The sequence below is a fragment of the Bufo gargarizans genome, chromosome 4, assembly GCF_014858855.1.
Source record: "Bufo gargarizans isolate SCDJY-AF-19 chromosome 4, ASM1485885v1, whole genome shotgun sequence".
NCBI lineage: Eukaryota > Metazoa > Chordata > Amphibia > Anura > Bufonidae > Bufo > Bufo gargarizans.
The window spans coordinates 204,052,272-204,077,989 of record NC_058083.1 but is presented as its reverse complement, the minus strand read 5'-3'; the positions used below and the strand labels follow the sequence as shown (position 1 = coordinate 204,077,989).

General features: G+C 41.6%; 1 protein-coding gene across 2 annotated transcripts in view; it reads right to left on the bottom strand.

Annotated features, from left to right (window-relative positions):
* Positions 1–7,187: 7,187 nt before the first annotated feature.
* Positions 7,188–25,718, bottom strand: part of TPRG1 (tumor protein p63 regulated 1) — a 100,245-nt gene continuing 81,714 nt past the window's right edge. For both annotated transcript variants that reach the window (XM_044292048.1, XM_044292049.1), the window contains exons 5-6: positions 11,314–11,467; positions 7,188–7,695 (exon numbers count right to left, since the gene is read on the bottom strand). In XM_044292048.1, coding sequence (XP_044147983.1) covers positions 7,501–7,695; positions 11,314–11,467 — 349 coding nt within the window. In that variant the 3' untranslated portion in view covers positions 7,188–7,500. The remainder of the gene's footprint in view (positions 7,696–11,313; positions 11,468–25,718) is intronic.

The window sequence follows — 25,718 nt, the reverse complement described above, 5'->3', positions numbered from 1 at the left end:
CAAGGGAGTGGGCTCCGTCACAATTTTGCCCCAAAACACAGCCATTAATAAAAAATGGTACCAAAACACCCTTCAACAGCAACTTCTTCCAACAATCCAACAACAGTTTGGTGAAGAACAACACATTTTCCAGCACGATGGAGCACTGTGCCGTAAGGGAAAAGTGATAACTAAGTGGCTCGGGGTCCAAAACGTTGACATTTTGGGTCCATGGCCTGGAAACTCCCCAGATTTTAATCCAATTGAGAACTTGTGGTCAATCCTCAAGAGGCGGGTGGACAAACAAAAACCCACTAATGCTGACAAACTCCAAAAAGTGATTATGAAAGAATGGGTTGCTATCAGTCAGGAATTGGCCCAGAAGTTGATTGAGAGCATGCCCAGTCGAATTGCAGAGGTCCTGAAAAAGAAGGGCCAACACTGCAAATACTGACTCTTTGCATAAATGTCATGTAATTGTCGATAAAAGCCTTTGAAACGTATGATGTCACATGATTAGCACAATCCCAGCCATGGTCCCTGAAAGGAGATTGTAATAATGTGTAATGGTTTCTGAGAGCCATGCATTCAAAGCGGATAGTTGTTGTAACCATTTGTATAAGTTGCTTTGAGAGATCTATTTAGAGTTAAAGCGGTTATCCAACACCTATAATGACCCCCCTAATGCCTGGGCCTCTCATATAGGTTATACTTTCCCCGCTCCTCGGCAACCGCGTCACATCTGATCCCCACACTGCTGCCGCTGCATCTCTCCGTCACGTGGATCAAAACAACCGGCAACGGGGGGTGCAGCCAATAGCAGGCCACAACAGGGACAAGCCTGCCTAGGGTCATTATAGGGGTTGAATTACCCCTTTAACTCCAACTTGACACCCACCCTTCTAGGATCATGCCACAACGTTTATTTTTAGATATAAAATACAGTGGTTAAAATGGTCCAGTATGTTCAAAATAAAAAAGATATGCACACCTAACTGATCTTCTGATAATCCCATTCCAATACTGCCTGGTTCTCTGCTCTCGACTTCCTGCTACAGTGATGACATCCAACACAGGGACATGTGACCGTTGTAGCCAATCGCTGGCTGTATGGTGCCATCTCTGTAGCCGCTGATTAGCTGTAATGGCCACATATCCCAGTGTACACATGTCATAAATGGACAAGAAAGTAGGAAGAACAGTAGAGTCATAGGGGGAGATCAGTGAGATGAGCATGCCTTCTCTTATGGGCACAATGCTGAGCTGTTTTAACGATAATCTATATCTATCACAGCATATCTATTAGAAAACATGGCAGGCTTAGATACAGTGACTATGCACAATAGTATATATTCTAAATAATGTAGCTACCAAATAATAATCCGATACTGGATCTCCACATTGAAAAGTGAATACAGTACAGTTAAATCTAATGACTCACAGGTAACCAGGCCCAGACCACCATGAAGACTTCTTCCAGCCACAATTCATCTCTGCACACGATCTCCCCATCCTGCTGCCACCCACAATGGCTTTCAGTTTCCCTAATAATAGTGCCCCTTTTGTGCCCCACAATATGCCTGCCACAAAATAATGTATTATTTGTGCCCCCACAAAGTAATAACACCCCCTTTGTGTCTGCACAAATGATAGTAACCCCGTTTGTGCCCATACACAGTTAAAAATGATCCTTTTGTGTCCCACATAAAGTAATAATTCCCTCCTTGTGCCCCACAGTAAGGCCTCATGCACACGACCATATCATTGGGCTGGAAATTGAAAAAAAAATTCGGACAGCACACCAATGTTATCCCTCTGCTGTCTGCAACAGTGTGTGGCTGCTCTGCAAATTATAGAACATGTCCTATTCTTGTCTGAAGCTGTAGCATTCAAATGGCCAGTATCTGTGATTTGCGGATACGCGGTTGCTGTTCTGCAAAATACATACGGTCATGTGCATGTAGCCTAGTAGTGTTTTTTGCGTCCCTGCAGAACAATAATATCTACGTTCTGCAATTCACAAAAAATAGTTTTCCCCTGCCAGTAATAATATCCCACATTTATGCTCTCTGTAGTAATTTCCTTCAGTCCCCTAAATTAATAATCCCCTTTGGACCCTCCTTTAAGTTAAGCATCCTTTATGTGCTCCCGAAAAGTGATAATGACCCTATAAACACTTACTGCCCCAACACAGTAGCAACTATCCATTAGTGCTCCTTTTCCTGTGTCCAATACACAATAATAAATGCGCCACACAGACCTGTCACTTACTAGTAGGAGGAGCGTCGGCCGCCAAAGACAGCGCAGGTAAGTATAAGCTAAGTAACCATGGCAACCAGGACTGCAGTAGCGTCCTGGCTGCCATGGTAACCGATCGGAGCCCCAGCAAACTTGGACTCCGATCGGAAATGCCGCTCCGCTGCCACCAATGATGGGGGGTGGGGGGTTGTTAGCCTGTGGTCACTGCCACCAATGCTTTTAATACTGGGAAGGGGGGGGGGCGCACTGGCCACCAATGCTTTTAATACAACTGGAGAGGGAGTGCGGCACCTGATGGATTAATTGTGCGGATCACAGCCCCCTGTAAGAGATCGGGTGGTTCCAAGCAGCAGGGGGCAGTTATGTACACAGTTCTTAGTATATTCTAACTTGAAGCGTCCCCATCACTATGGGAACGCCTCTGAGTTAGAATATACTGTCGGATCTGAGTTTTCACAATCTAACTCAAATCCGATGGTATATTCTAACATAGAGGCGTTCCCATGGTGATGGGGTCGCTTCAAGTTAAAATATACCATCGGATTGGAGAAAACTTAGATCCGATGGTATATTAATAGGGACTCCTGACTTTACATTAAAAGTCAATGGGGGACGGACCTGTTGGCAATTGCACCATATTGTGTCAACGTTAAACGGATCCGTCCCCATTGACTTGCATTGTAAGTCAGGACTGATCTGTTTGGCTCCACACGGCCAGGCGGACACCAAAATTCTGCAAGCAGCGTTTGGGTGTCTGTCTCCTGAGTGGAATGGAGGCGGAACGGAGCCAAACTGATGCATTCTGAACTGATCCGCATCCATTCAGAATGCATTGGGAATGTACGGATCCGTTCGGGGCCGCTAGTGAGAGCCTTCAAACGGATCTCACAAGCGGAACCCCAAACGCAAGTGTGAAAGTAGCATTCCCACATTGAGAAGAGCAGCTCATTTCCCGGGCAGTAGGATCAACACCGGTAGCAGAAGGATGTCCCTGTACTGCTCCATCTGTGGCCTACCAAAGTGCATGGCTGGGGAGGGACCTGATGGCTCTCTCCTTCACCATAGCATTCATCTACAGCAGGGATTCCCAAACTGAGGCACTCCAGCTGTTGCAAAACAACAACTCCTTGCATGTCCGGACAACCTACAGCTATTAGGGCATGCTGGGAGTTGTAGTTTTGCAACAGCTGGAGAGCCGCAGGTTGAGCATCCCTGATCTACAGTATATCCATGTCCTAAGGATTCAGTTACAGTTAAATGCGGTTGTCTGGGGATCTGGGGCATGGACTCCAGTTGCCCAGTACCAGCGACGTCACTGACATCATTGCAAATCCTCAGGACCCAAAGCAGATTTGTGCAGCTGATTTATTGTATTTATGTCACCGAGGATTGAAAATTCTGGCTATAGGTATGATTGCTTTGATATGTACAGTATATATGGATTTAAATAAGAATATTTACCTTCACTGTCAACAAGAATATCTTTTTCTAAGACTGGCATTTCATATTCATAGTCTTAGGGTGCTACCACACATTTAGGTATGAAAACACGTCATGCTACAATCACGTCTTCGGTGAATGTTTCCAGCCTGCTGGCGTTCACCCAATTCGGCGTTGCTGGATTCCACAGACCACCATCGTATCCCTATTGACTATAATGGGATCCAGCGGTGGTCCGGACAATGCCGGGTTTTGGCCAGACAAATACAGTTGTGTTTTGTCCGTCCGACAGCTGGCATTTATGTTGGATCATTTCTAACAGAGATGTGAATGCAGACTAAGATAGTATCTATCATTTATACTTTGTATCTGTAATGCAAGGCACCAACAAACAGACCAGTGATGAAAGCAAAAAGGTGTTTATTCACCAGAAACATAAACGTCCAAGACACTTGCTGGTAACAAGGAATAATAACAAAAAACCAGGCAAGGAGATTCCAGGAATAGTCCCAACCAGTGCTGAATGATGCTGTGCACTTGGCAGTCGAGTCACTCCAGATCTTGGGTCCGCTGTAAGGACAAAGTTCCTGGCAGTCTTCAGTCACTAGGAGTTGTGACCTATACCTGGTTGAGGGAAAATAACAGTGGGCACTGATCACCCTGAGAGACCTCCTTTTAAATGCCTGCTGACCAATCCCAGGGTGCCAAGTGTCCACTACCATAGGTGAACAAATTGCCCTGCACCTGAGTACAAGGCCTAAGGCAATCACAAGTTGATTAACCCATGGCTGGCTCCCTAATCCAATTTGCTCTTGTGAGTCAGTATAATATGCGCCACTGGTCAATGAAGTGCATAAGAAGCGCGTACTCGCGACCGTGTATCCCTTTGCGAACCTGCCCTCGTGCGTACGCACGGACGCATGATTGACTCAGCGCGAGTATGCGGACCCAGATGCGGAAACGGAAGTCGCAGGAGACACCGGAGACAACCCTGGCCGCGGCGTCTTGTCACTCGCCTGGCCACTCTGCCTCTCCCCGGGACTCCGACGGTCCTCCCCTCTGATGTCCACGCGAACGCATCTCCGCACTGGCTCGCAAAGGGGTCAGCACTGGTGCATCAGAGACACGCATAACCTGTCCCACAACTCCACGAGGACCCCTCTTGGCTCCCCTGGAGTGCAAAGCAGGTGAGGATCTTACAGTATCCCTTTATAATCCTCTCCTGATTTTGGCTTTAAAAACCTGACTGTATGGCAGGACCCTTGGTAATAGTCTGGGGGAGTGAGATGCATCATGTTTATAAGAGGAGCAGGCATCTTAATGAATCTGGTGCATTTTCTGGAAATCAGCGTGCCAGAAAATCAAATTCAAAACAACACCCTTTACATTGGGCACTGCCAATACATTATACATGTTGATGACATAACATATCTTCTGGCCGAGTGTCTGGAGAAGTGGTGGATGGGGTGTTTATTTGTCCAAGGTTCCTCACTTCGATGTTTTACTAAAAGCAACCAGGGTATGTGAATGACAGAAATCTGTGCAGTTGTCTCTCTCTGGATTAGGATTTGTTGAAAACCCACTTTTAGGGCCTGTGTTGCTGGAGTAGGGAGAAGAGGGTGGGCGCCACTCCATCTGGACAGTCCGGGGCTTGGGCTGTCCATATTAATTAGTCCACAGGTATGCTGGCCTAATTTAAGGTCAGGAGCCCAGTCACACCTCGCTCTCAGCCTGGGAACAGGTCATCTGCTTGGAGCCTGTGTTAACACATCGAGTGGTACGGATGTGCTGTTGCGTTTGGTGCCTGGTATTAGGCCGGCGCTGTGTCAGTGAGGTTATGCTGTTTCATAGTTAGAGCTGGACAGGCAGAGGATTTTTGTTAGATTTTATTTTATGTTCTGTACCACAAACTGACAACAAAATTCAGTTCAAAGGTCAGTTGAACGAAATTCCCACTGTTTTGACTGAAATTTCTACAATGTCCCTGGTAAAGTGTGCCAGTATACCGAGGAGACGACAACCCTGCTACCTAATCCTTTATAATCTATAGTTTGGTTTATTGGCATCTAATTTTTGTGGAGAACAGTTGTGAGCATGCTGGGACACATACTGCACGTTATCTGTGCTGAACTACACACAATATATATATATATATATATATATAAATAAATAAAGCAGGATCATTATTCTTACCCTATGCTTGATGTTTAGGTTCAATTTATCTGTTTTGAAGGGGATGACGAAATGCAATGAGGCTCTACTTTGCTGTATTCAGCCCTTAAGCATTGTGTGAAACACAATTAGATCATATTTCTAGATCTATACTTCTATGTGGTTTTCTCAGGTATTTGTAATCATCTATTTTCCCATAATCTAAAGTTATAATAAATGTAGATTAAATTCTATACAGCAGAAAATCAATTTCACAATAACAATAGTTATCTGAAATCATATCCTGTTCAGTGGAGTACTTGCGATTTTACATAGATATCAGTAGAATGAATCATCCATATGCACAGAGCCAAAAGATTTACATTTGCATTGTGCCATTGACTCCCGAGGGCAGGGATGATTTTTCCTGTGAAACAATCATAAGAAAACAGGAATGGCATCAGTCACTATAAATCAACATTACTCAAAAAAATTTCAACATTCAGGAAGATTGCCTACGCAATACCATGTAAAATCTATGCCATGGGATTGCCTTACGACAGGCAAACTTGCCGCCACACTGTACTAGGTTTAAGTATTTGCATAATCTATTTTCTTTATCAGTATATTGGTATATAGTCATTAACTACATTTTAACTATAGAAAAAGGCTGGCTATTTCCATAGCAAACATTGTAGGCTTTATTCACACTTTATTTCTTTCTCATCATTTTTCCGTTGCTGCTTCTGTTTTGGACCCAAAAAAGGAAACAGAAACCAGATGGACCCCTTATATGTAAATGGTTGTAAAATGGACCTAATCAAGTCATGATGGGCAGTTTTCAAATTAAACACCCACTGGTTAAAAAAAAAAAATACACCAAAAAAGATGCATACAAAAAACTGCACCGATTTTGGAAGCGGATTGTCAGATTCCACCGTGTGAATTAAATAAGCCAGCACAGCTGTCTGCAGATGAGGTGCCGGCTTATTTAATATCCGAGTCATGTCTCAAGGCTTATTTAAAAGAGCTGAACATTGACTTACAGGATAGCTGCCTTACATCTGGTGGCATTAGAGGCAGAGCATGTTAAGAGCTTTCATCCCTTTCTTCCCAGAATTCCAGAGAAGCATGAATGGCCAAACAAGTCAAACACCGATTAAGGCGCTCTGTCCCCAAGAAGAGATAGTACCCCCTTAAAAATGCTATGTACCATCATGCTGCTCTTTGGGCACAGTATGAAGGTATCATCTATTGACATTTTCAAGAATAAAAAGATTATAGAGACAGATATGGAAAGCGAGATATTGGAATTGCAATTTCGAGTGGAACAAAGAACACACAAAAAACACATCAGGAAATATATATTTAGTTTTATTAATTGAAAACATATTAAACATGGTAAATGTTTTATCGATATATAAATGATTAATATTAAAAATAAACTAAGCATATCAGATGCAGTGGTTTAGGGCTTTTCTACAGCGACGTGCACACCCTTCAGTGGTCCCCTAGCATTAACATTCAGCTAGTCATCCCTGGCTTTAATCCTTTAAATGAAGCATCAGCGTCCGAGACTGATCTCTTCTATACATTAACAAGTAACAAGATAATGTGTACAGCAAGGTAGAATATTTGAAACACTTGACGCTTTAACAATATTGGCTTTACTTAAAATCCAACACTGCCTCTTGCAAGCGAATAGCCAAGTTTGTTGCGGTTTCCGATGAAGGACATGAATCCAACGTATGTCTCAATCAGAAGTGGTTGATTTAAGATCAAGGCTCCATTTGCTCGCCCTGGCACAGGGTTAGTCTTGTGTGATTCTTGGACAGCTTTTACCAATTGATCATTAAAGAGTGAAATCTGCAGACATAAGAAGCAAGACAATGTTTGAAAATTACATGTTTAGAATGCTATTCATACAATTCATATGTATGATGTGTACATCTATCTATCTATCTATCTATCTATCTAGATAGTGGAGGAGTTAACATTAAGTTTAATTCATAGTTTTTCCCTTTGGTACATGAAAGTTTACATGTTCCCTTTTAATTCTTCCATTGGACATGCTGATAAGGCACACACCGCCCTCTAGTGGAAATGTTAAAGTTCACATTTTTCATGTCAATCTGTTTTAAAGTTCATAAAGATAAGTAAAACTAACACAAATGTATTTAAAATAGTGGTGATCAGTGCTGTAGTATGACCCTGAAGAGATACGATTAAAAGTATGTGCTTGTTTCTATTTGCAAATGCTCCAGAGTTCATGTTTCAGGAAAAATGTCATCCTCCTACAGAGTATAGTGGGTGAACACTCCAAACAGAGTTTTCCAGCCCACATAACTAAATTCCACACGGCACCTGTCATATGAGCAGCACTGCTCTATACCAAATATGTGACTTCATTGGAAGAAATTCACTTAGAACTCACTTTCACCTACTCAGCAACTTAAGAGATTTACTGTTCTGGAGAACACCCCCTGATAATTCACTATGGGGGATACTTCACTAGAGTATCTTTGATAAGTATATGTAGAACATAAATATGTGGAGTTAAATCATCCATATTGCTAATTAAAGGGAATCCGACACCAGTTTTCTGCTGCCCTATCTGAGGACAGCATACAATTGTGATAAAAAACTCTGATGAAAATACTTGGCCACTTACTTAACCACCTCAGCCCCCCTAGCTTAAACCCCCTTAATGACCAGACCACTTTTTACAATTCTGCACTATACTACTTTCACGGTTTATTGCTCATACTTACCACCCAAATTAATTTTACCTCCTTTTCTTCTCACTAATAGAGCTTTCTTTTGGTGGTATTTCAATGCTGCTGACATTTAAACTTTTTTTGTTATTAATTAAAATTTACCAAAATTTTTGCAAAAAAAACATTTCTATATACATTTTTCTCAGAATTTATTGTTCTACAGGTCTTTGATAAAAACAATGCAATAAGTGTATATTTATTGGTTTGCGCAAAAGTTATAGCGTTTACAAACTTTGGTGCAAAAATGTGAATTTCCGCATTTTGAAGCAGCTCTGACTTTCTGAGCACCTGTCATGTTTCCTGAGGTTCTACAATTGCCAGATAGTACAAACACCCCACAAATGACCCCATTTTGGAAAGTAGACACCCTAAGGCAGTGATGGCTAACCTCCGGCACTGCAGCTGTGGTGAAACTACGACTCCCAGCATGCTCCATTCATTTCTATGGAGTTCTGAGAGCAGCCAAGCAAGGGGGCATCTTGGGAGTCGTAGTTTCACCACAGCTGGAGTGCCGGAGGTTAGCCATCACAGCCCTAAAGTATTCACTGATGGGCATACTGAGTTCATAGAACTTTTTTTTTTTTTGTCACAAATTAGCGGAAAATGATGATTTTTAAGTTTTTTTTCCTTACAAAGTCTCATATTCCACTAACTTGTGACAAAAAATAAAAACTTCCATGAACTCACTATGCCCATCAAGAAATACCTTGGGGTGTCTTCTTTCCAAAATGGGGTCACTTGTGGGGCAGTTATACTGCCCTGGCATTTTAGGGGACCTAAAGCGTGAGAAGTAGTTTGGAATCCAAATGTGTTAAAAATGCCCTGTAAAATCCTAAAGGTGCTCTTTAGAATTTGGGCCCCTTTGCGCATCTTGGCTGCAAAAAAGTGTCACATATGTGGTATCGCCGTACTCAGAAGAAGTAGGGCAATGTGTTTTGGGGTGTCTTTTTACATGCACCTATGCTGGGTGAGAGAAATATCTCTCTAAAAGACAACTTTTCCCATTTTTTTTATACAAAGTTGTCATTATAGAGATATTTCTCTCACCCAGCATGGGTATATGTAAAAATACACCCCAAACCAGATTGCCCTACTGCTCCTGAGTACGGCGATACCACATGTGTGACACTTTTTTGCAGCCTAGGTGCGCAAAGGGGCCCAAATTCCTTTTAGGAGGACATTTTTAGACATTTGGATTCCAGACTTCTTCTCATGCTTTAGGGCCCCTAAAATGCCAGGGCAGTATAAATACCCCACATGTGACCCCATTTTGGAAAGAAGACACCCCAAGGTATTCCGTGAGGGGCATGGTGAGTTCATAGAATTATTTTTTTGGGCACAAGTTAGCGGAAATTGCTTTTTTTTTTGTTTTTTCCTCACAAAGTCTCCCTTTCCACTAACTTGTGACAAAAAGTTCAATCTTTCATGGACTCAATATGCTCCTCAGCGAATACCTTGGGGTGTCTTCTTTCCGAAATGGGGTCACATGTGTGGTATTTATACTGCCCTTGCATTTTAGGGGCCCTAAAGCGTGAGAAGAAGTCTGGAATATAAATGTCTAAAAAATGTTACGCATTTGGATTCCGTGAGGGGTATGGTGAGTTCATGTGAGATTTTTTTTTTTTGTCACAAGTTAGTGGAATATGAGACTTTGTAAGAAAAAACAAAAAAAAACAAAGCAATTTCCACTAACTTGTGACAAAAATAAATAAATGTCTGAATGGAGCCTTACAGGGGGGGGTGATCAATGACAGGGGCGTGATCAGGGAGTCTATATGGGGTGATCACCCCCCTGTCATTGATCACCCCCCTGTAAGGCTCCATTCAGACGTCCGTATGTGTTTTGCGGATACGATCCATGGATCCGTAAAACACATACAGATGCCTGAATGGAGCCTTACAGGGGGGTGATCAATGACAGGGGGGTGATCAGGGGGTTAATAAGTGACAGGGGGGGGGGGGGGGGGTGTAGTGTAGTGGTGTTTGGTGCTACTTTACAGAGCTGCCTGTGTCCTCTGGTGGTCAATCCAAGCAAAAGGGACCACCAGAGGACCAGGTATATTAGATGCTGTTATCAAAACAGCGTCTAATATACCTTTTAGGGGTAAAAAAAAAAAAAAAAAAAAAACGCATCTACAGCCTGCCAGCGAACGATCGCCGCTGGCAGGCTGTAGATCCACTCGCTTACCTGCAGTTCGCGAGATGACGCGTAGATGCGTGATTGTGCCTGAGGCCTCCGGAACGCGATCCTGCGTTAGGCGGTCCGGAGGCGGTTAAATTGACACCATTTTTTTTGTAAAATCCCTATATTCATGAACCCTTGGCTGCCCCGTCCAGACGCAGAGGATTGACAACTTTCATAATACTGTGTATAGGAAGAATGCTGATCAGCAGAAGTGGAAGAGGGGGAGCTAGGACCTCAAATATCGGGACTCTTCGCTTGTGCAGAGTGAACTCCTGCGTCCAACTTTTGCAGAGTTGTCCAACAGGGATTTTAAGAAAACAACTGGGTCAATTCAAATAATTGATTTAAGAGTTTTCATCAGTGTATGCTGTCCTGAAAACTGGTGACAAATTCACTTTAAACTGTACTGTAACTTCCGACTATTCAACAGTGTGTATTATTTAGTACCTTGTCATTTACAGTATGGAGTACATTAGGTCATATATAATGCTAGGATTGTATATTTTACGCTCAACCATTTACCTGGCTGAATGCAGAGAATTTTTCAGAAGTCGGACTTAGAGGGTGATCGATGAAGGTAGTGTATGGCAGATCACCAGACAAAGGGTTCCAGCGAGACAAAAAGGAGGCCTCACGCAATTTATCCCAGTGGATACGCAGACCTTCTCCATCTCTCCTGAAAAGATAAAATAACAGGTCTTTAAATACTTCTGAAATGTGTCATAATAAAACAATACCAACATGATAGACAATGAAGGATATTTATCAATAATGGCTTAATTTGCGCCCAAAAAAATACTAAATTACAAATCGCAAGTAGTGATTATTTCATCTCGTATATTAAAAGTCGCATACCACTTCAAAAATAGAAACCTGATTATTCGCCTATTTCTATTTGCGACATTTGAACACCAATGGCACTAAAATGCGACTTTTTTTAAACCAAAATGCTCCATTTCAGCCAACCCCTGCAAGACCGCACTTGAGACTTTTGAAACACATTTGTGACTTTTACAGCATATTAGCAACATTTCCACTAGTAAATAGCGACTTTTGTCTCGGACTCAGGACTTTTTTGTTATTGTTTTGCTTTTATTAAATGTCAAGTTGCTGAGAGAATTCTATTATTTAGCTCATTTATATTAGATAAAAATAAATGCCTCCTGTTTTATTATTTACCTATCACTTGTTCCCACAATGAGTTGGTTTTCTTTTCTATTTATTCCATAAATGCGAATTTTTACAGAAAACACCACCACATAAGCTGGCTTAATTGTCCGCAACTATTTGACCCATTTCTGCAGTTAAGAGGATGATAAATGAGGCGAAATAGGCACCAATTTGATAGCCCCACCCCCTTTGACATTTATAATTCACTTCTGGCATGATGCATTCTTTATGGTGAAAATTCTGGAGAAAACAGTTATATATTTGGAGCAAATCAAAACGCCATTCTTTTTGGCGCAAGTCAAGGAGGCAGTCCTATTTTAACACCTGCTCGCTAGAGTACCCAGGTGGGAGGTGGAACCAAAGTTCAGGAGATAGTTGAAGTTTTAGGAGTGCGCACCACAGGTCCTGGTCTTCAGTAGAGAGATAATCTGTAAGGTGTCCTGGACTGAGAACAGGGGTTATCTACAGACCTAAAAAATTGGACCAGCTGAATTCTGAGAGGAAGAACTGTGCAACAGGCTGCAGGTTAAAGACACAGCACAGCATTAGCTGTATGTCAGCCCCAGAACCAGGGAAGGAGATTGCCATAGAAGAACAGCATGATCCCAGTACAAGCACCGGATTACAGTGGAGTGTAAAGCCTCATTCACATGTCAGTGTTTCTAGGACGTGTGCTGTGCGTGTTCTCCATGGACAGCGCACGTTCCCATTAATTTTAATGTGAGTATTCAGACATAAGTGTTTTAGCACGGTCCGTGGGTCCATGTTTTAAGCATGAATGCATGTTCTATTTTGTCCGTGTTCACAGATCCATCGCGTCCATTACAGTCTATGGGTCCGTGAAAACCACAGATGCAACACAGATCATTAAGAAGAGATGCTTTGAAAATGATTTTTCAGCTGTTCAGTGACAGTGAAACACGGATGCAACACAGACAACAAAAGACGGACACATGGACCCAACACAGATCTTTCACGGACAGCTTCACGGACGAATCACTGACCACCTTCTCACGGATTTGAGCACGGATGTGTGAATGAGGCTTAAGTCATCAAGTATAAAGGGCACCTGGTATAAGAACTGTATCCTAAAGAGAATATTTACTGGTGTTCATTGCTATGGTTGCCCATGCCCACAGAGTAGTGTTTCTAGAGACTGTTCACAATCAGAAGTTTAAAACGGTTATCTTCAGAACTGTCAAATTACACCACCAGCCTCAGTGGTCACCATTAACTGCAATGCTAAACTATGGCCTCTTTCACATGGGCGAGTTTTCCGCACGGGTGCAATGCGTGAGGTGAACGCATTGCACCCGCACTGAATCCGGACCCATTCATTTCTATGGAGCAGTGATTTTCACACATCACTTGTGCATTGCGTGAAAATCGCAGAATGCTCTATATTGTGCGTTTTTCACGCAAGCCCAAAAGAAGTGAATGGGGCTGCGTCCAGGGGCGTTGTTAGGTCAAAACATTCGGGGCTTGAGCCCCGGATGTTTTGTCTAGTCCCGCGAATGATAGGTCATGCTGGTAGCATTTTTGGCTATTCCAGTGCCCTTTAAGGCCTCTTTCACACTACAGGTTTTTTTTCCGTTTTGCGGGCCGTTTTTTGCGTCCCGTATACGGAACGATTCATTTCAATGGTTCCGCAAAAAAACAGGAATGTACTCTGTATGCATTCCGTTTCTGTATTTCCATTCCGTTGAAAGATAGAACATGTCCTATTATTGCTTGCAAATAACGTTCCGTGGCTCCATTCAAGTCAATGGGTCCGCAAAAAAAAAAAAACGGAACACATACGGAAATGCATCCGTATGTCTTCCGTATCCGTTCTTGCGGAACCATCTATTGAAAATGTTATGCACAGCCCAATTTTTTCTATGTAATTACTGTATATGCCATACCCAACGGAAACGCAACGGAAAAAAAAAACGGAATGGATCAGTGAAAAACGGACTGCAAAACACTGAAATAGCCATACGGTAGTGTGAAAAAGGCCCAATATTGATTGGACCTGGACAACCCCACAGATTATCCCCCACCCCAGACCCTAGCAACATCCCTGCGAGCATCCGCAAGCAAGTGCGGATACGGTGCGATTTTCACGCATGGCTGCTAGGAGATGATCGGGATGGGGACCCGATCATTATTATTTTCCCTTATAACATGGTTATAAAGGGAAAATAATAGCATTCTGAATACAGAATGCATAGTAAATTAGGGATGGAGGGGTTAAAAAAAAAATATATATATAAAAAAAAAAAAATTAAAACTCACCTTATCCACTTGTTCACTCAGCCCGGCTTCTCTTCTTTCTTCTTCTTCTTTGATGCCCAGGAAGAAAATAACCTTTGATGAGGTCACTGCGCTCATCACATGATTCATCACCATGGCGATGGATCATGTGATGGACCATGTGATGTGTGCAGTGACTTCATCAAAAGGTCCTTTACCCAGGTCCTGAAGAAAGAAGAGGAGATCCGCTACGCGACCAAGTGGATGGGGCGAGTTAAATTTGTTTATTATTTTTTACCCCTCAATGGACATTTTACTAAGCATTCTGCATTAAGAATGCTATACATTTTCCCTTATAACCATGTTATAAGGGAAAATAATAAAATCTACAGAGCACCTAACCCAAACTTCTGTAAAAGAAGTCTGGGTACCAAAACGATTTTTCTCACGCGCGTGCAAAATGCATTAAAACGCTTTGCAGACGCACCCGCATCCTATCCGGCCCTCAAACACGACGCCTGTGTAAAAGAGGCCTATCAGTGATTGACAGCTACAGAGGCGCACAAAAATTTGGGCAACCCAGGTCGAAGTGACTGTCACTGAACAGTTAAGCAAGTTGAAGATGAAATGATCCCCCAAAAACGATTACAAGCTGTGATACATTCCTAAGGGGGTGCTACTAAATACTAACCATGCGGGGTGACCAAACTTTTGCTTTGGGCCCTTTTCCTTTTTTTATTTTGAAAATGTAAAAGATAAAAATAAAAAATAGCTTTTGATGAAAATACAAAAAGGTAATGTGTCATCTGTAACTGTATGCTTATGGAGATAATTTCATCTTCAACTTGCTTAACTGTTCACAGTAACAGTCATTTTGACCAGGGGTGCCCAAACATTTGCATCCCACTGTAACTCTAACTCTGTATGCACAGCCATAGAGGGAAGGCTGTCAGTCACTGAATATGACAGTCCCCTTAAGTTCAAAGAATTGAATGAACCAAGAAATAAATGAATACATTACAAGTTATTCTGCTGCCTGCAGAGACCATATAGTAACTTTTCATTTCTATAATGATTAACATAAAATGGACCCCCCTTCACGCATTATGATGTACCTGTACGTCATAATGTGTGAGGGGATGTATGGAGCGGGCCCGCTCCATACGCGGCGGATGCCGGCTGTATCATACAGCTGGCACACGCCCACACCGGCAATCGACCCACCCCGTCATTTAACTCCTCTGGTGTCGCGATCAAAGCTGATGGCAGCACCTGTGGATGAAGGCAGAGGGAAGCAGTGAAATTGCGGGGCTCCAATAGGTTATTATGGCAGCCTGGATGTTGTTGAATCGATCCTGGCCTGCCACGGCATCTCCATACTGAGCAATGCACGAGGCATAGTTCTGAATGGAGAGAGTAAATCTCCTATTTACCCTAATAGATCTCTATTTGGGTAAATAGGAGAGGGGATTAAAAGATCTCTGTACTAGCACTCTATGGGAGATAATAGTAAAATAAATAAAAAATGGAAAAAATGTAAACAAAAAAAACCCACTAATATATTAAAAGTTTAAAACAAACCCCTTTCCAAATTTTTCATATAAAAATATGTAAACGATTAAAAAAATAAACATATTAGGTATCACCGCGTCTGAAAATGAGAGATATTATATATTTTATATAAAAATCCAGTATGGTAAATGGAAAAAAAAAATGACAAAAAACCACGCGTTTCGCCATTTTTGGGCAACTTGTCCCCCCCCAAAAGATTTATAACCATGATCAAAAAGATGAACATACAACAAAAATTGTATAATACCAATAATGAATACAGTTTGTTATACAAAAAACAAGCCCTGATACAGCTGTGTAGACCGAAATATAAAAAAGTTATGGTTGTCAGAATATGGCAATGCAAAGAAAATTTAGATTTTTTTTCAAAGGTTTATTTTTTACAAACCAGATTCCCAAAAAGTTGGGACACTAAACAAATTGTGAACAAAAACTGAATGCAATTAACACTAATTAGATCAATTGGCAACATGATTGGGTATAAAAAGAGCTTCTCAGAGTGGCAGTGTCTCTCAGAAGCCAAGATGGGTAGAGGATCACCAATTCCCACAATGTTGCGCAGAAAGAGCAGTGGAGCAATATCAGAAAGGTGTTACCCCATCTATCATCATCAACTGTGCATAACATCATCCGAAGATTCAGAGAATCTGGAACAATCTCTGTGCGTAAGGGTCAAGGCCGTAAAACCATACTAGATGACCGTGATCTCCGGGCCCTTAAACGACACTGCACCACAAACCGGAATGCTACTGTGAAGGAAATCACAGAATGGACTCAGGAATACTTCCAGAAACCATTGTCAGTGAACACAATCCACCATGCCATCCGCCGTTGCCAGCTGAAACTCTACAGTGTAAAGAAGAAGCCATTTCTAAGCAAGATCCACAAGCTCAGGCGTTTTCACTGGGCCAGGGATCATTTAAAATGGAGTGTGGCAAAATGGAAGACTGTTCTGTGGTCAGACGAGTCACGATTCGAAGTTCTTTTTGGAAATCTGGGACGCCATGTCATCCGGACCAAAGAGGACAAGGACAACCCAAGTTGTTATCAACGCTCAGTTCAGAAGCCTGCATCTGTGATGGTATGGGGTTGCATGAGTGCGTGTGGCATGGGCAGCTTGCATGTCTGGAAAGGCACCATCAATGCAGAAAAACATATTCAGGTTCTAGAACAACATATGCTCCCATCCAGACGTCATCTCTTTCAGGGAAGACCCTGCATTTTTCAACAAGCTAATGCCAGACAACATTCTGCATCAATCACAACATCATGGCTGCGTAGGAGAAGGATCCAGGTACTGAAATGGCCAGTCTGCAGTCCAGATCTTTCACCTATAGAGAACATTTGGCGCATCATAAAGAGGAAGGTGCGACAAAGAAGGCCCAAGACGATTGAACAGTTAGAGGCCTGTATTAGACAAGAATGGGAGAGCATTCCGATTTCTAAACTTGAGAAACTGGTCTCCTTGGTCCCCAGACGTCTGTTGAGTGTAAAAAGAAGGGGAGATGCCACACAGTGGTGAAAATGGCCTTGTCCCAACTTTTTGGGGATTTGTTGACACCATGAAATTCTGATTCAACATATTTTTCCCTTAAAATGGTACATTTTCTCAGTTTAAACTTTTGTTCCGTGATTTATGTTCTATTCTGAATAAAATATTAGAAGCTGGCACCTCCACATCATTGCATTCAGTTTTTATTCACGATTTGGATAGTGTCCCAACTTTTTTGGAATCCGGTTTGTATTTTTTAAAGTGGTAAAAATAAATAAAATAAAATGCATTCGTATTGAGCCGCAGAATAAGGACGTCAAGTCATTTTTAGCACACAGTGAACGCAAAACCCCAGAATTCAGTATTTTTTAATCAGTTTTGCCACACAAAAATTTTCTTCTCATTTTCCAATACAAGACATTTAAATGGTGGCATTAAAAAATGCAGTGTCCCACAAAAAAATAAGCCCTCATATAGCTATGTTATATGATATTGGAATGTGTGCAGGAAAAATCCAAAATGCAAAAAGGAAAATAGGCCTTGACATTAAGAGGTTAAAGTAACACTAAACTCTGAAAAACAAAATGCATTTTTCTTCAGGGACATCTGGAAGGTGCTACAGAAAGCCGTTTTAGAGATTTTCTGCAGTCAGAGAAGTGCCTCCTTCCTCCCAGCCCCTACATCTTCAGCTGGGTACCAAGTCTGTGAACTAACATTACCTCACAGTAAAAACAGGAAGTTCAAAAAAGGGGTGTGGCTTTACTCCCACGCATTTCAGTGAGTGGACACCCAGAGCACTATGAAAGGGTAGGAAACTAAAAAGCTTAGCAGCTGCTTGCAAAACCTCCTCCTGTGTATGTACAGGTATACTATACAGTAGTAGGGCGGCGACACTAAAGAAAGTGCTACCCAGCTTTTCCAGGTTCCTGAATGTCAAGTTTGCCTATATAGGCAGGAAGAATTTCTTACCGTCTGTCTGGGCAAATTTGACATTCATCAGTGCTGGAAAGCTGGATTACAAGTCATGTGGATCTGTGCACTCTGTCTGTATAATGTTACAATTACACTATGCAAGTAACCGAGCTTTCCAAAAGGACCCTGAAATGCAAATCTGCCAGCTATGGCACTATTTAGGAATGAGGAGATGAATTTATCTTTATAGATTTAGAATTCTGCAGTCTCTATTACTCCACATGGTTGTAACCCAGCCTTCCCAGGACCCTGAAAGGCAAATCTGCCTAGCTGTGACACTATGTAGGTAGTTGATCTCCAGTATACCTCCACATGCTACCCAGCTATTCAAAGCTGCTGACAGACAAATCTGCACAATTACGCAGTGAAGGGCAAAATTACCGCTGCATGACTAGGCAGATTAGCTAATTAGCGGTCTAGAAAAGTTGAGTGATATTCCCTGTACAGCTGTAAAAGAGCGCCGATTACCTGCATAAACACTACATGGTACAACTTGTACTATGACTGGTTCTATGTACTGTATAAATTACAGCTGACACTTACCACATTTATGTTATACTATTGGTAACTAGGAGATATCTTCCAACAAAATTCCACATTTGCTGTGTAGATAAAAATTATGTAGTCTAATCTCAGCCCACTCCTCCTAAATGTCCTGCATCACATGCACTAGCATGGAGGGGGAGAAGACACATGGCTGCCTGAGAGAAGAATACACTGCTTTTCTAATTTATCTATCATTATCTGTAGTTGTGATATCGGACAAAACCGGAGCAAGAAAAATAAGGAGATTATGTTATGGTTTGTTGTTCTTTTTTTATTCTGTTTTTAGAGAGGATGTTGAGGATTAGAAAAACATGGCTACTTCCTAAAACAGCTCTACACCTGTTCAGGGGTTGAGTTTGTCCTGCAGCTCAGCTCCATTGAAGTTGAACTAAAATACTCCTGGACAATTCCTTTAAAGGGAATCTGTTACCTGAGAAAAGCCCTATAATGTGCAGTAATAGATGTAATAGAACACCTACAGCGGACTCCAGATTAGTAATTTGTATGTTGGAATACATTAAGAATACTTCTCCTGGAGTCCTCTCCATTATGTGTGCATGCACTGTATTCTTCTCAATGCATTGCATGACTGGCTTACATGCGCACGGCAAGGGTAAAGGGGGTGCATATCAAAATAAAAAAAATCACTGATCTGGAGTCAGTGACCGGTGTTCTATACATGTATTTTATTGGGCTTGTCGGAGGTGAAAGATTACTTTTAAAAGGGTATCCACTACCAGACATAACCTTTAAAAACCAACCTGAGTCCGAAAAGCCCAAAGCAGTCAACTTATGAGCCGTCTTGGTGCTTCTAATTGGCCAAACAGGCCCCAGTGTGGCACTTTATGCATGTTTTTGTGCACAATTTACTAGCCATTCTTAATAGTGTTAATCATACATACTGGCACAGTTTACTGATGTGTCTGCTCCTAGAATCTGTATGAATATACTTTTTTTGCCTCACAAAAAGAGGTGGGGCTAAATGCTCTATTTTGTGCCAAAACTGCGCTACAATTCTGGCATAAAATTCTGTCTTAACATAAGCCAACCAATAGTTGCCATAGAGGGTTATTTATCATGCTGAAATACACCTAAATCTGCGACTTCTCCCTGCTCTAAGAAGTGGGTTAGGCGTAGGTGGGGAAGGCGCCGGCCCATCTCATTCATCATTTTCTATGCCTGGTTTTGTAAGATAGCTACTGTAGGAAGCTGTCTTGCGTTTAGAAGCGGCACCGGATCCACCACCAGCAATGGGGCTTTAACGCCAGTCTTAATAAATGACCCTTCTTAGTGTCTATCCCTGCACCACACTTATCAATCAAGCCTGAGCCACTGTGATAAGTCTGGTGCGGGTCTAGACAGTCTAAGTTTACGCCATCTATAAGATTAGTAAATATGGGCAACTATGTAGTCAGCACAATTGAAGGAGAGTGGTACATTGCTAATAATGATATGGTTGCAACCACCCAATGTGTTACCACAGTGAATTCTTCTAAGTTCTTCCCTTACCTAAGAGACACACTATACTATCCATCAGGATATTTACAATACATTAGCTATAATAAAGTATATATAGTTATTGTATGAGATCCGAAACCTAATAATTTCTGCATGTAATCCTCTTCATGTAATTTCTGCCCCTCTTACAGTGCCTAAAACGCCTTCCTTCAGAATCCCTAACCGCCCACAGCTTTTCATCCCTCTCCTCCCCCTCCCTGACGGCCGAGCGAAGTCTCGTGCAGACGCAGTACCCACTGAGGGCTGCGCCAGTGCGATTTGCCGGAGAATGAGGGAAGAGCGAGCATCGGACGTCACTGGGCATGTGCTGAGCCCAGTGACGATGATGAAGCTCCTGCCGTCAGTCTCGAGCAAATCGCACTGGCGCAGCCCTCAGTGGGTACTGCGTCTACGCGAGACTTCGCTCAGCCGTCAGGAGGGGGGGGGGGGGGGAGAGAGGGATGACAAGCTGTGGGCGGTTAGGGATTCTGAAGGAAGGCGTTTTGGGCACTGTAAGAGGGGCGTTACTGGGCACACTAAAGGGAACATAACACCCTCTGGGCACCTTCAGAGTTAATTTGCATAATTATAAAAGATAGAAGAGCACAGCCGATTCAAGGTAAGCTGTGGAGCATGACTGGTTTAAAATCTGATTTTGGGTTATGAGAGGTGACAGAATCCCTTTAATATGGTCAAAACCAGGTGACAGATTCCCTTTAAGGCTAAAATTAATTAATTATGTAACTAAGTGGTTAAAAATACAATAGTGTCCCTGAGTTGTGTGCCAACAAGATTTATTGCAGACACATATTAAAAATGTACAATAAAAAAAAAATGTGACATTTTTGGGAGGGTTTTTAACATGACTGTTAAGAGGTTAAGGGAATGTGCGCCCTACAGGCATACAGAGTTTCTTCAGGTATACAGGTGAAACTCGAAAAATTTGAATATTGTGCAAAAGTGAATTTATTTCAGTAATGAAACTTAAAATTAGAATAATTGTGAAAAGGTTCAATATTCTAGGCTCAAAGTGTCCCACTCTAACATAGTACATAAGGCCGAAAAAAGACATTTGTCCATCCAGTTCGGCCTGTTATCCTGCAAGTTGATCCAGAGGAAGGCAAAAAAAAAAACTGTGAGGTAGAAGCCAATTTTCCTCACTTTAGGGGAATAAAAATTCCTTCCCGACTCCAATCAGGCAATCAGAATAAATCCCTGGATCAACGATCTCTCTCTAGTAGCTATAGCCTGTAATATTATTACGCTCCAGAAATACATCCAGGCCCCTCTTGAATTCCTTTATTGTACTCACCATCACCACCTCCTCAGGCAGAGAGTTCCATAGTCTCACTGCTCTTACCGTAAAGAATCCTCTTCTATGTTTGTGTACAAACCTTCTTTCCTCCAGACGCAGAGGATGTCCCCTCGGATAAATAGATGATGGGATAGATCTCTGTACTGACCCCTGATATATTTATACATAGTAATTAGATCTCCTCTCAGTCATCTTTTTTTTAAAGTGAATAGCCCTAATTTTGATAATCTTTCAGGGTACTGTAGTTGCCCCATTCCAGTTATTACTTTAGTTGCCCTCCTCTGGACCTTCTCCAGCTCTGCTATGTCTGCTTTGTTCACTGGAGCCCAGAACTGTACACAGTACTCCATGTGTGGTCTGACTAATGATTTGTAAAGTGGTAGGACTATGTTCTTATCACTGGCATCTATGCCCCTTTTGATGCAACCCATTATCTTATTGGCCTTGGCAGCAGCTGCCTGACACTGGTTTTTGCAGCTTAGTTTGCTGTTTATTAAAATTCCTAGATCCTTTTCCATGTCAGTGTTACTGAGTGTTTTACCATTTAGTATGTACGGGTGACTTGCATTATTCCTTCCTATGTGCATAACTTTACATTTGTCAGTGTTAAACCTCATCTGCCACTTATCTGCCCAAGCCTCCAATCTATCCAGATCTCTCTGTAGTAGTATACTGTCCTCTTCAGTGTTAATTACTTTGCACAGTTTAGTGTCATCTGCGAAAATTGATATTTTACTATGCAAGCCTTCTACAAGATCATTAATAAATATATTGAAGAGAATAGGGCCCAATACTGACCCCTGAGGTACCCCAATAGTGACAGTGACCCAATCTGAGTGTGTACCGTTAATAACCACCCTCCGTTTTCTATCACTGAGCCAGTTACTTACCCACTTAAACGTTTTCTCCCAGTCCGAGCATTCATTTTATATACTAACCTTTTATGTGGTACAGTGTCAAATGCTTTGGAGAAGTCCAGATACACGACATCCATTGATTCGCCGCTGTCAAGTCTAGAACTTACCTCCTCATAGAAACTGATTAAATTTGTTTGACATGATCGATCCCTCGCGAAGCCATGCTGATATGGCGTTATTTGATTATTTCTGTTAAGATGCTCTAACATAGCATCTCTCAGAAAACCTTCAAACAGTTTACCCACAACAGATGTTAAACTTACCGGCCTATAGTTTCCAGGCTCTGTTTTTGGACCCTTTTTGAATATTGGCACCACATATGCCATGCGCCAGTCCTGTGGGACATTCCCTGTCAATATAGAATCTGCAAATATCAGAAATAAAAGTCTGGCTATGACATTACTTAATTCCCTTAGGATATGCCATCCGGTCCTGGCGATTTGTCTATTTTAATCTTTTTAAGTCGCTGTTGCACTTCTTCCTGGGTCAGACAGGACACTTTTAATGGGGAATTTATTTCAACATTCGGCATGTCATCTGAGTTTATTTTCCTCAGTGAATACATTGGAGAAAAAAAATATTTAACAGCTTTGCTTTCTCTTCGTCGCTCTCTGCGACTCCCCCCTCATTACTCTTTAACGGGCCGACACCTTCAGATTTATACTTAACATTTATATAATTGAAGAACATTTTAGGGTTAGTTTTACTCTTTGGCAATTAATCTCTCGGTCTCTAGTTTGGCCACTTTTATTTGTTTTTTACATGTTCTATTTTTTTCCTTATAGTTTTTCCGTGCTACCTTCCTGTTTTAGTGTTTTATATGCTTTCTTTTTGTCATTTCTTTCTGTCATTTCTTTCTTTCTGTCATTTCTTTCTTTCTTTACAGTTCTGTTTATCCACATTGGTTTCTTTTTGTTCCTTAACCTTTTATTCCCATACGGTATGTACCTCTCACAATGAGATTTTAGGATGCTTTTAAAGATATCCCATTTTGTGGCTGTATTTTTATTTGTGAGGACTTTATCCCATTTAGTTAGGCCTCTAGTCAGCTAATTAATCCATACCCCCTGAGCAAAGGGGACCTCAGAATTGTGACTTTGGGGTTTCATAAGCGGTAAGCCATAATCATCCAAATTATAACAAATAAAGGCTTGAAATATCTCGCTTTGCATGTAATGAGTCTCTCATATGTTAGTTTCACCTTTTAAGTTGCATTACTGAAATAAATGAACTTTGCCCGATATTCTAATTTTTCGAGTTTCACCTGTAGGTTCAGCCTGTAGTTAGTGTGGAGTGGACAGAGCAGCACTACTCTAGCAGCTGGAGCACTGGTGCAGCGGACAGGCAGTCAGATGAACACTTTGGTAACTGTGCCTGCCGGGTGCAGGAAAATGTCGGCGGACACTAACTGCTGTTGTCACAACAGAAAAAAAAAAGAATGCCAATTCCATACACAAACGCAGAATAATGCGGCAGACAGTAAAGTGCAAAAAAAAACAAACACAAATGCAGAATATCAGATACACAGATCTGCTATTCAAAGACAGTGAAGAAAAATCAGTCTCAGAATCTCATTGTAAAGAGTCAAAAAGTACAAAAAATACAGTAGTATTAAACAGTCAATAAACACAAAATGAAAATGACACAACAAAAACAAAAAGCACAGGAGGAAAGAGAGGAGGGAATTTAAAGGAGTTTTCCAACTACACAAAAATAAATAACACCAGCATTCAACCTTAAAGAATTCTTTAAGTCAGATGATGATGTTCTGAGTGCATTTTGACTCCTCCAGGGTAATTGCGATATGTGACCCACATCCTGTGGGAGTGTCTGTAGCATCAGGTCTCTGACTCTCCTTCAACTCCCAGCTTGAATGTCACAGATCCAGGCCTGCTTGAAGCCCTGCTTGGAAAATCCTGTCCTAAGACACAGCTTCATTCCTGACATCACTTCTACAGGGCCAGGTCCAGGAGAATGAGAAAAACACCAACCTCAAATGCAAGGTCAATGTTGAGTCGTCAAGGCACAGCATAATAAACCTTGCCAAGTCTCTGTCATCGACATGATACCATTGGGATAGGGAACGAACACATCAGTAAATGTCGTATAACCATGACAGAGTGCAGGAAAATGGGGCATTACAGATAAACGGTCACTATTAGTAAGTGATAACATGTTGATTCCTGTCAATTGATGCTGAAAATTACAAAATCAGAATACCCAGAGTACAACAGAAAGCACTTTAGGTATGCATTCCATAATGTCTGACATTGGTTAGTGACAATATAACCATCCCAGGGGATCCATATTAGGTACAAACAATACATCTAGTTAGGTGTGCCATATGATGGACGTCTGATTCTGGAACGGAGCTCACTCAGAGGGAGCTTTTCTGCTCTTCCAGGGATTTTGCCGCAGTCAGCATGTTAAATACTTTGGCATTTTTAAGATCTCTCCTTGCTCTTTATATCAAAGGCTGAAAATGCATGTTCTTGTACTCCTGTTCACAGCTTTGTGATGACGGCTGACCACGACTGCAACTTCACGGGCAAGAGACAAGAACATCTCTGAAACAACAGGCGGCTCTAACAAGGCAACTATGGTGCACATGGCGTGGAAGATTCATGGTACATGCAAAAGGTCTGCACCCTGAACATCACAGTCTAACTCTAATAATGCATTATGGGGTTGAATGCTGGTGCTTTTTTGTGTAGTTGGAAAACTCCTTTAGGTTCTGCTCTGTCAGTACTCTGTCGACGGCACAAACAGAACAGTCAGTTGCGCTAATCTTCCTTTAAAAAAAAAATGGATTGCTCCAATTTGTCGTTCGGATCCGTTTCATGACACCATCACAGCAGTCATAGCTCAGTTCATTTTTATTTAGACAGTACTATGCTTTATGATTTTTAGTATCAATCCAACAATATTACACCCTTTATATATTTTTTTCATATAACCACAATTTTATTTTATTTTTTTAACTTTTTCAGATAACCATATCATTTACAGCAGGCTTCACGCTATCCCACATAAAACAAATTGGGAGTAATGGGACTAATATTGGAATGGCTGCTTTACATCATACCTAACGTACAATCAAAGCTATTTGTGGGTTAAACCTGTATTTGCTTGGATAATGACAGACGTTGAAGAGAAATGCCAGCTTTTGGATTTAGCTGGGGTGTGTAAATACTGTAGCTTCCATTATTAT